General features: G+C 54.8%; 2 protein-coding genes across 2 annotated transcripts; both read right to left on the reverse strand.

The window, feature by feature from the left end:
- Positions 1-128: 128 nt before the first annotated feature.
- Positions 129-1,734, reverse strand: CCM_02405 (Fatty acid hydroxylase; the record flags this gene model as incomplete). The annotated part of the gene is made up of 2 exons (XM_006667557.1): positions 129-1,316; positions 1,720-1,734. 2 exons carry the CDS (start codon positions 1,732-1,734, stop codon positions 129-131), a joined length of 1,203 nt encoding a protein of 400 aa, XP_006667620.1.
- A 1,443-nt stretch (positions 1,735-3,177) lies between these two features.
- On the reverse strand, positions 3,178-8,140 carry CCM_02406 (WD domain, G-beta repeat protein; the record flags this gene model as incomplete). The annotated part of the gene is made up of 4 exons (XM_006667558.1): positions 3,178-7,126; positions 7,179-7,490; positions 7,541-7,589; positions 7,717-8,140. 4 exons carry the CDS (start codon positions 8,138-8,140, stop codon positions 3,178-3,180), a joined length of 4,734 nt encoding a protein of 1,577 aa, XP_006667621.1.
- Positions 8,141-11,465: the final 3,325 nt, after the last annotated feature.

Raw genomic sequence — 11,465 nt, forward strand, 5'->3', positions numbered from 1 at the left:
TTTATTTTCTTTTCAAGTACAGTTGTATTTTCGTCATTTAATTTAATTCATACAATTTCCCGCTCATGAAAACTCCCCCAATCACGCGATCCAGCTAACACCCCACCCCCAACCCAAAGTGGTTCTAGTTAAAACAGCGGGAACGAGGCAATGTCATCATAGTTGACATTGTTCTCCTTGCACTCGATGCGTTCCGTACACGTACCAAACAGCTTGTCCCACACGCGCGACTGCTTGCCGTAGTTGTGGCTGCCCTTCCAGCCGGTGCGGTGGTGCAAGTCGTGGTCCTCGAGCGCCAGCTCCATGCCGAGATAGACGAGCAGGCCCGAGATGGGCGACGCGGCCTGCAGATGGACGCGCAGCCCCGAGTGGCCGAGCAGCTCCGTGAACCAGACGTACATGTGGCACATCCAGAGGGCGTAAAAGTCGAGCTCCAGCCCGATGAGCTTCATGGTCAGGATGGCGAGCGCGGGGATGACGGCAATGTCAAACACCTCCTGCTCCGTGTCGGCAAAGATGGTGAGCAGCGCGTTGGGGTGCTTGGTGAGGTGGTGGGTGCGGTGAAACTTCCACAGCAGCGGCACCTCGTGCATCAGCCGGTGGTACCAGTAGAACCAGAAATCCGTCACGATCGGGTACGCGGCGGCCTGCAGCGGCAGCCAGTACAGGTTGATCGACGCCGGGGCGCGGTCGGCGCGGTACGCGAGCAGGATGAGCACCGCCGGCCGGAACAAGACGGCCAGCAGCAGCGAGTCGGCCACCTTTTGGACCGTCGCGTCGGGCACGCCGTCGCGGCCGTGCTTGTCGCCGTCGAGGTAGCCGTACCGGTGCCCGAGCCGGCGCAGCATCCGCAGCTCATGCACCGCAAACGCTACCATGGCCAGCGCGTAGTAGGCGTACGCGAAGACGATGTGCACGTCCCGGCCGCCGCTGAGGCTGTGGAACGCATGGTGCGCGAGCAGCGGCATCGCGCCCCAGAAGAGCACAAAGGCGTTCATCTGCCAGTTGGGCAGGTACGGCACCGGCTCGCTCTTCTGGTGCACCGGCACCGGCACGTCGAGGAGCGATTGGTGAATGTCCATGAAGCCAAAGAGGTGGTGCGCCATGGTCCAGCCATCCTTGTTCGGATCCAGCCGCCACGTCGACTTGAGCGAGTCCTTGGGGTTGCGCTGTATCGTTGTCGTTGTCGTTGCTGTCGCCATGTTGACTTGAGCTGTGTTGATATGTGTCAAAGGACGAGCTTCTGTTTCCGTCGACTCGGTGACTTCTGAGGCCAAGACACCGTACCCAGTAGTGGCCGAGGGGGGGCTATTTATCTGACGCCACCCTCCGTGCCCATTCTCTCGCCACAGGCTTCAGACAAGGGGCTCCCGGAGAAAGAGGAGGTGCAGGATGGACAGCTTACATGTGATGTGGACTCGGTAATTCCCCCCCGCCTTTTGGGCTGAACTACGAATCAAGCCTGCCGCCCAACAAAAATAGTAGAAAGACCGTTTCAGCGCACTGACACCTCAGTCCGGTGCCATGATGTGATGACGTTAGGCGTCCGACTGTATGTACCAGCACCGACTGTACTAGCATCGCAAGGATCAACAGTAGTGTCAAATTTATAGTGTCAAATTTATCTTGACACTGCCGCGTATATAGGCTGAAATCACACTAATTTCTGCTCCTGCCTGGACAGCCTCGCCTCCGAGTTGTGCGCACCGCCCGACTTACACGCTCCCCTGCCATTCTTGCCCCAACAGATAGATGGCATACGCACAATAAAATAAGACGGGTACAACACGCGTTCTTCATGTGATTTCTCTCAAAATTGAGCCAATTCCATCCAAGTTGTCGTAATGACCTATGGAGCCTGCGGACGCATCGGCTGAGGCTATCCCGTCTCCGTCCCGTCAGAGCGGCATCACCTGATAGTGAATTACCCTCCCACCGAATCATTCCTCTTTACATGATAAAAAACATGTTACAGATTGTTCTGGTACATACATGTGCAAGTCACTGCTCTGATACCCCGAGATTTCCGGGCGTCCGCGCTCGTGATACCTGCCAGCCGGGCTAAGCGGAAGGCGCATGGCCTCCGGCTCCGTTCGCCTTTACAATGGCCAACGTAACACAACAACGTCCGCATCTACGTACTCCGACACGTGAGCGATGAGTTGGGTGACAGGTATTACAAAGCCACGTACTTTTTCCTTGCCAGCACAGCATAAAAGCAACAACATGTGATGATGATCACTAGAAATCACTTGCGTCACTTACGCATGTGCAAGATGACGTGGTTGGACATTGTAATGAGACTCCAGTGCGGCGGCCCTCGGCGCAAGCTTGCTTCTCAACAAGTTTTGGAATGCTGGAGCGTCTTTGTGTCAAGATTGTCGATGAGTATAGCGCATAGCACTGGCTTCGCATTTCATTGAGCCCCAGCAAGTGACTCATGTGTGCCGTCACCTCCATACACCAGTGTCCGCCTGGTTCTGGTAGACTATTATATGTGGTTGATAGGACTATTAATAGTCTATGATTAATCAGGGTTAATTAGAGGAATAAATGCCACGTTCAGTTAGCTACAAATGCTGCGCTCAGTTGGCTTTTCCACAATTAACCCAAGAATTGGGTTAAGTATTTGGGGGATCTCTCTTTGCTTTTACGCGACCTTTTTCTTACCTGATACTCATCGATTGTAGACTATTCTGTGACATTTGAAAAATAATTCTTCTTTTACTTATCTACTGTAGACAATTCATATTCACTGCACGTATACGTTTTACTCGTGCGGAAAAAAAATAAGATTCACCCCGACTACCTGGTACAAGGTGCCGCGAGGCAGCATTGTAAAAATGACAAGAGTATATAGGAAATATCCTAACCCCCAATCCAACCCTTTTCGCTTTCCCTGTCCAGTCGCCCCTCCTGTTTATAGTTTCGGCGCATCCAACTGCCTGCCTGGTCATTTCCTGGGGCAGAATGCGGCTATCAAAAAGGGCGTGTGCGTAAATGGTTTAAACAGTCAAAAATAGACACAAGAAAAAATGAAGAAACAGAAAATGCAAAAAGGTATCGTCATGACCATGTACTATGCAAGGAGAGTACACACAAAAGGCCAGAAAAGCGAGCAAAAAAAAGGGATAAAAAGAACAACGCCCACTTACCAGTCATCACACCGTAGCTCTCCTAAATCATCTCGCTACGGTGTAGACCAGTCGACATATGCTTGCCCTTCTTGTCAATCGGCGAGCGAATCATATCCTGGTCAAACATGACGGGAGGCGGTGCCAGAATGGGCGACTTGGCCGAGTGATAGGCCGCGCCGCTCAGCATTTCCATCGACGACGGTGGGGGATAGGTATTCTTGCGGCTGCGGCTACGGCGCTCCGAATTCCGTGTGCTGCGCCCCGAAATACTCCCCTCGCCACCGACGCTGCGTCCGCGGTTGTGGCCCCGGGACGGCGGCGGTACTGGTGGTGACAGAACAGGCACCATGTTGTCATTCGGTGCAGCCACCGGCGGCTGCTCCTCGTCATCCATCACAATCTCAATCATACCAGAGCCTACTGCCCCGCCAGGTCCGTACGTCGGCCTCGTGTGCGGTAGCGGCGCAGGAGGCGGCGGCGGCGGCTTCGCCAAGTGTTGAAGCTCCTTTAGCATGGGCGGCAGCATGGGAGCAGGCGGAGGTGGCGGTGGTGGCGGAAGGGGCTCCTCGTTGGAGCGACGGCGATCAGCCCTTTCCACAACGGCATCAATGTTGGGAATACCGCCTGTGCTCATTTTTCTGCGAAAGTGCGGCGGGTCGTCGGGGATTGGCGCCGACATACTTCTTGGAATCATTGGCCGCGCTGGCGGCTGATACACAGTCGACGGCAGCAGCGTCAGTAAGCTTGGCGCCTGGTCCTGGGCCGCCGGTCGCTCTTCCTGTGGCTCTCTGGTCGGCAAGGATGGAACAGGCGGGGCGTTGCCGTTGGGCATGCCGCTGGACAAAACAAGTCGCATGGCTTTCGGTGTTGCTGGAAGTCCAATCATGGGGCTCGCGCCGCGAGCATACATATTCTTGGGGGGCTCTGTGGCGCTTCTGGGAGGGAGGTCCTTGGACAACGATCTCGGTTCCGAGGTTTCGACTGTGATGCGCTCCTGTATAGTAGCGGGTGCGTATTCATCAGGATACAGGATTCCAGGTGTGTGTGCCCGCTTGGCCAGCGACTTTCGGCGCTCTTCAAGTTCGCGAGCCGCCTGTTCTTTCCGTTTCAGCCGCTCGTCCTTGAATTGACGCAAATCTCCAGCATGTTCAGCTGGCACAGCTCTTGGCAGTGAATTCAGTGGCAGCACACTGCCCGGCAAGTCAGAAATACTCAATTCCTCAGTCCTTTTCTGTGAAGTCTCTCTCCTAGATGTGGCCGGCGAGCTTAGTCCTTGGCTGACACTGCGACTATGCTTCGCTCTGAAAGCCTCTTGCTCCTCCATAGCGCGCTTCAAATCTTCTTCGTCTTCAGAGCCTTGCAGGTGCAAAACGCTTGCCGACAACGGGACGGGAGAGGTCGGTGATCGGGCCCTGACAGTTTCTCTGCCTTGGCTTCGCCCACGCATGTCCAGTGCCGAGGACGGCCGCTTTCTCTCTGGGCTTCGTCCTTTGCTGCCACGGCTTGACGTGCGGCTCGAAGTCTTATTTCTCGTCTTGGCGGATCTTCTAGACGCCGTGGACTCTGCCACATCAAAGTACTTTGGAGTGGTCAAGTTGGCCAAATCCTCAGGCGACATAGGGATCGGAGAGGTGGGTGATCGCTTCGGTTTAGCCCAGCTCCGATCTTCGGTACGCCCACGATTCTCCGGCGCCTCTCGGGACCTGTCTTGTCGCTCTCTGCTGCCCTGGCGAGTCCTGGAGCTCTCGCGTGGTCGTTCGTTGCTGTGGCCTCTGCTTCGGTTTCGGCCAGAGTAGTGCTTAGCAGCCTCGAGGCTGTGTATGTATTCATCCCTCTGTCTTCCATGTCTATAGCTTCGACCTGCGCTAGAGTTCGAAGTGATGGAGCTGGCAACAGAACCCGGACCGCGGCGCCTTGTCGGCCAGTGGAAACGAGTTGAGGATGTGACAGACTGCTCCGGAGATGTCGGGCCGTTGATAGGAGTCTGGTTCATGGGCTGTAGCTCAAGAAGCTTACCGTTTGGAATCCGACTTCTCGAACCATTTCGCACATTGCTTTTACTCTCTTGCATGCGTGCCATGACAATTTGATCGGGAGAAGGCGGGCGCTCACCAGGTTGAAAGTCTCCAACAACGCGCGTGAACCGGTCGCGCATCATCATGGGGCTGGCAGTGGAAGCGCGTGTAAGAGAGTTTCCAGCAGCAATATTATCATAGTCAGCAGACGCCAAACGGGAGTGGCCGTTGCGTCCATGTCTACTGACTTCACTTGTCAGTGTGTCACGGCTCATGTCATTGGGAGCTTCACCAATAGATGGGAGGCGGCCACGGCTCGCTAAAGAGCCTGTGGGACGTGCAGAGGTAGGTGTGTTGAAACGGCTGTTGCTAGATGGGCGTAAAAACGCCGTTGCGGCATCGTACGATCCACCTGGGGAAATGGCAGAGTCTGCAATTGGCGTCACACCCGCAGCAATTGGGGTTTGGCCATCATCCATGTTGGCATAAAACTTGGCCTTTTGGTTCACATCGCCAAAGGAAGTGATGAGCTTCAAAGCAGATGACTTGGCGACGCTTCGCTGTGGGCCGCGTTGGATGCCTGGGGGCGACAGGGGAGGGCTGAGGACTTCGGGAATGCTGGTTGTCATGCTCTGGAAGTTGAGCTGAACGGCAGAGGGTGATCTCCATGGCTCGGTAGACTCTTGGTCCGTACAAGCAAAGCATCGAATTGCCAGCTGTTGCTGGTGATGTTGAACTGCCCATTCACCCCACTTCCTAATAATGGCTGCTTGACGCTCCCAAACGGCAGGAAATGTTAGACAGGTCAGGATAAGTGCCTCCATATACCGCTTGTGGGAAATATAAATCTCAATGGCATCGTTGTGGTCGCCCATGCCGAGCATGATGGTGACTGCGACGTGAATCTCGCCGCTTTCTAGGAGCCGCTGCACATAGACTCGCCCAATCTTTTGTTGTCCAGCAGCGCTTCCCATGCCGCTAAGAGCAAATAACATCCAATCAGAAGAAGTCATGTCTTTGGCGCTATCAGCCATCATATCTGTTTCCATATCGCCAAGCCACTTGGAAAGAAGAATGCGGCTGGAAGAACCGTTCGGGTGTCGACCTAACTCATCGCGGATGAGGTCTTCGACATCAGCATGCCAACCAAAGATGGTGCTTAGCATCTGTCTTCGAAGATCGTCGTTGGTCAGGCGCGAGTTGTCAGCATTCATTGGGTGCTTGTATGGAATGTCGCTTAGTCGTGTTCTCGTATATTTGAACAAGTCATAGACCTTGCTTTCATCGGGGCTTCTAGGCACTTCGTGGCGCAGCCTAGATGGGCGCTGTCGCGAACGCGAAGATGCCATGCTAGTGCTTCCCAGAGAGTACCCCATTGAGTACGTATCGATTTCCTGTTGCCGACCAATGGTAGATGACTTCAATGAGGTTCCAGCCGAGATGTAGGTATTCTGCGACCGAATGGATGCGGGATGGCGACCTGGCGTTTGTGATCCAGCAGAGACGGCAGAAGACTGTGACTGGTGGGAGGAAGACAGGCCACTTCTGCTGGATGCTGGGCTCGCCGATTCGTACGTCTCGTTGCCCGAGTCTGGATGTGCCTGGCCACGAGCAATGCGCGCAAACGGTGACAGGTGGTCTTCGTCACTTTCTGAAACGTTCATTTCTAGAGGGATGGAACTCAAGGAGCTCTCTGACTCGGATGTGTGGATTGTGGTCGCGGAATGAACGGATTGGTTGGCAATCTCCTCAATCGAGTTGGGAGGCGACGGCGGAAGATGGCTTGTAGGGTGTTGGACATTGGCGACCATGATCGCTGGCGAGTTGAGATCGAATTGTTGCACGGTGCCGTTGGGGCCAACCGTGAAGAGGCTTGCGCCGGGCCCATAGAGCGCCATACCGCGGACATGCTCAAGAGTGGGAATCGAGTCAAATGTAACGTGCTTTGTGCGGACATCCCACGAGAGGGTTTCACTGCTCTGATCAGTACGATGCCAATGCCGCAAACCAAAGTTTTTAAACCTACCTATCGGAGAACTGGATGACACGGCCGTTCTTGGACCAACCCATCCAATTGGAACCTTTTTCAATGGCTTCTGCCTTGCGCAGAATTCGGACGACTTTGGCGGGGTCTTCAATGTTGTACGATTTCGTGACACTCCAAACTCGCAAATCGCCATCATGTTTCTGCACGGCAAGCATCTCCGACTTTTGTCGAGACGAAGAGGCATGCCAGGAAAGATTAATAATAGACGATGGGGCTCTAGACGTTGTCAAGTTATGCATAATGGCGAGTCGAGGCTGGAGGCGAGCAATGAGCAGAGTTCCGGTTTGGAATCTAGGTCGTGTCAGTAATGCAGCACTATTTCGAGTTCTCTGGGGACAAACCCAATAGCAAAGGTCAGGCAGTCTTGGGATGGAGCCAGAGCCGTGATTGCTGTCCGTTCCAATGTTTTTGACCTCATATGCTCTGAAGTAGCAATTTCAAATATAGTAATCGAACCATGGGTGTCGCCTGAAAGCCAGTTAGAGGGAAGACAGGTTGAATGCGGATATTGACGTACCAAATGCCAAGTTACCATTGCGCATCCAGGCGATGGCGGTAATGTGACAATCTGCGACGGCGGTGAAGGTCTTAAGCTGTTCACCCGTCATCAGGTCCCAGACAATCATCCTTCTGCTGCTGTCATAGCTGGCAGCTACGCGACCTCCGCCATATTGACTATGGTTGTCGATGGCAAGCAGCAAAACTTCATGCTGGTGGCCAGTAAAGCGGCGCTCGATGGTGAGTGAATCGTGGTGGCAGCAGACGACGGAAGAGCCCTGGACATAAAGAAACATGGATGCTGTTGCTCCACAAGGATCAAAATACTTGAGATCCTGTATTGAAGGCATAGCAGACTCATGTACATTTCGCCCCCTCGCGGTAGACGATCGCTCGGAGGCTCGGGAAATGGCATGGCCTTGTGAAGAAGCCGGGGCAGACATGCTGAAGGACGGGATAAAATGGTTTCAAAGTGACGAACTCGCGTGATTTGGTGTAGCGTGGGGGTTGATGTCGGCCGTTGACGGCGTGGTTGTTGCGACCGAGTCCGATGTCCTGCAGGAGGGACGGTTCGCAGCAGCGGTCCTGCAGTGAGTTGTCGTCACAGGCTCGGTGCGGCAGACAATAGCGTGGGACGGCGAGTGCACCGTTCCACGCCGGTATCCGTGGATCAAAGCCTCTGTGCCTCGTAGTGAGAGCGCAGAAGGCGACGACCCACGAACGTGACTTAGATGGCGGTGCGTTGGATTCCGATGGCGGTCCGGGTCGCGAATTACATGGAGGCGCTGGTCGAGGAAGAATCAGTATCGGCGCAAAAGGTGGTCGCAGCGAGCGTCGTGGAAACACTGAGCGTCAGGCGTGTGACGGTTTGCGTGTGCAGAAGCTTTGTGCGACAGGAACTGCTGGGTTCTCAATACACGGAATGGTGATGTTGCGACGACGAGGATGCGACTCGTCTCGGTGCGGCGCGGCAGGGAACAAAGCGCAGAATACACGAGGCAGGTAGTTGGAAGAGGAGACTTGAAGGAAAGGGGTGACAGCCTCGAATAATAGAAAAGGGCAAAAGACGGCGGACTGGAAGCGGCCTGAAGTAAGTAGCCGCAGAACGAGCGACAGGTTGGTGCGGAGTGGGTCGGTCGGGCGCTTGTAGATGAGGGGATACGCAAAGGGCTGGCGGTTGGAGGAGGGAGTGTAACTTACTCGGACCCAGGGGCGGGGGGGGCAGTGGCGCGTGCTGCGAACAAAGAGGGTGCGAAGAGTTGCACAGCAGATTGCAGTCAAAGCTAGATCTGGGCTGTCGAAAGAAGAGGGAACAAGAGGTTTACCAGATTGTCCAAAGGAAAAAAGTGTGTCGAGGTGAGAATGCGAGTGCGGTGGGCTGGGCAAGTAAATGTGCAAGACAGCGGAGCTTCAGTAGGCACGGAGAGGGGACCAGTGACGGATCAAAAAGAGAGGCGGAGGACGGCCACAAGCACGACGCAACGCAACACAGGCAAGACACAGACAGGCTACCTAGTTAGTTACCTACCGCCTGGTATCAGCAGCAGCAGGCTTTGTGTATCCGTTCGACAGAGAGAGAGACGGTCTGCTAGCAGGGATCTGGCGATGGAGAGCGTGCTGGGGTGTGAGTGAGCGACCAGGGGTTGGTATGTACAGTATCGAGGTCCTCTTTGGGTCTTCTTGGGGAGCGATGGACCAAGGCGGCTAACGTTGCAGGAGTGGCGCGATGGATTGTTCGTGGTGGACAGGCTGCTGAGGGCTGTATAAAATTAGAGCTTTTCGCAGGCAAACGAAATCGGAGACCACATGCGTTGCTTGGTTGCAGCCACTGGTAACTACCTAGGCAAGACAAGCCACAGCCTTCTGAGGCAAGCCGGTTTGGATGCGCTGGCAGGCGAATGTGCGCGCGCAGAGTAATAAAGCGTTGGTTGCATTGGCCAGCTGACGGTGCTCAACCGAATGAATGCCATCCATCACAAGAACCATCTGCTCCGGACAGGAATTGGCCAGTGCTGTCACGAACAATGCAGGGCTCCCATGGCTAGCTCGGTGGGCGGTCGTCCCGCGTGGACATGAGCCCGACTATAACGGAGCCTATCAAACGGCATTATAGGTTGTTTCCCAGAGGGCTCATTCGATAGTACACTGCCTTGTTTCGCGATTCGTTTCTTTTTCGTCCTCGTCGTCTTTCTTTCGCCCAATTCGCCCCGTCTCTTGGGCCCTCGTTTCTCCAGTGCTTGCCGTGCCCGCCTCAGATAAATTGCAGCGTCGTGCTCGCACGTTTTGGTAGACTTGCGGGGTCCGACACCACACACACACAACACACACACAACACATCCGACAGTGAGGGTTGTGCTGCTCTGTACGCCGCATGAGCGCCACTCCTCTATACACAGCTGCCGGCGTCGCTGCAGATGAGATGGGCTGGCGTGGGCGCGCGCCGTACGAGCCTGGTGCCTGGTCATACCGGCTTGCCGCTAGTTACTGGTACAGCAGAGCAATCGATTCCGGTTGGTCGTTTCCTGCTAACTATCGGTCATCGGTCATGGTGCCTGTACGGAGTACATACAAGGGAACCAGTGGTCATGAAGAACGGGCGACGGTTACCCCGTAGCGGGAGCTCAAATTGCGTGCGTTTGCCCATTTCCAAAAATAACAGCAACCGTGCTGACCTCGACCCGGGCGAACAAGGATGGTTGATGCACTAGCAGATAATTCGCTCTTCCTGGGTCAATAGAGTCGGCGGGGGAAAGCGACGCCTTGTGATTGCTGCTGGGCATTGTCGAGCACACACACAGTGCAACTGTGAAGAAAGAGGGACGACGAGGAACAAGGTGAAGCTCGAGCACTGACTGGTTTGACTGGGTGAGCTAGCGTGCAGCGAGGCTTGATGGCTGGCGGTCCAGAGTGGGGACGCGCAGGCCAGACGTGCAATCGAAGCCGTCGAGGAAGCGCCCAACTTTAGTTGGCCCTCTGATTTGTCCGTTGCGCTGCAAGCGTGTCTCGAGCTGCGGCCAATCGTAGCGCCCATCACACTTGTCAACGGGGCTTCTCCCGGGACTTGCAAAGGGACTTGCAGGGGTCCGATCGTCGCTATCCCCATGTCCCGCCGCTAACAACTAACAACGCTAACAATTCACCACCTGGCAGGCTCCAGGCATGCACCTGACAGCGCTGAACAATGCACCTAACAGCGCTGAACAGTGTGAACAGTGGACCTAACAGCGCTGGCGCTGGCTAAAGCCCACAGTACTAATTTGTACAGGTCATAGTAACTGCCGCCATTTCCTTGGCTCTCCTCCTCACTCACTCCTCATACATACTATCCCATTCCATATCCTCCTCCACACAGAATCACGCTCCTTCCCTCGCTTTACACGCCATTCTCCTCTCCATACTCCCCTGTTCCTAACTACCTATTCTATCCAGCATTTAAATGAATCAACGCCACTCGCTCCCAGACTCCACCGTCCTGCGCCTCGCCATCAGCCAGCTCCTAGTTACTCGTCAACCAGCCACCAATCGCGATTCTCTCTCCCAACGGGCATGGCTATCCTCACCTTGTTTCCTTCTTCATTTGCTTCCCGTGACTAGTCTATATCGTTTATCCAATGCATTCCCTGTCTGCCAAACCTCTTACCCTGATCCTCGCCCACGACTCATCTACGGCCCGTCCCAGCCACGTCCGACATGGTCATTCTCAATCCTGAAATGAATGAATGTAGTCCGTACTCCGTACCATGTACGAATTACGGAGTATTACCGATA

This window comes from Cordyceps militaris (assembly GCF_000225605.1).
Source record: "Cordyceps militaris CM01 unplaced genomic scaffold CCM_S00002, whole genome shotgun sequence".
NCBI lineage: Eukaryota > Fungi > Ascomycota > Sordariomycetes > Hypocreales > Cordycipitaceae > Cordyceps > Cordyceps militaris.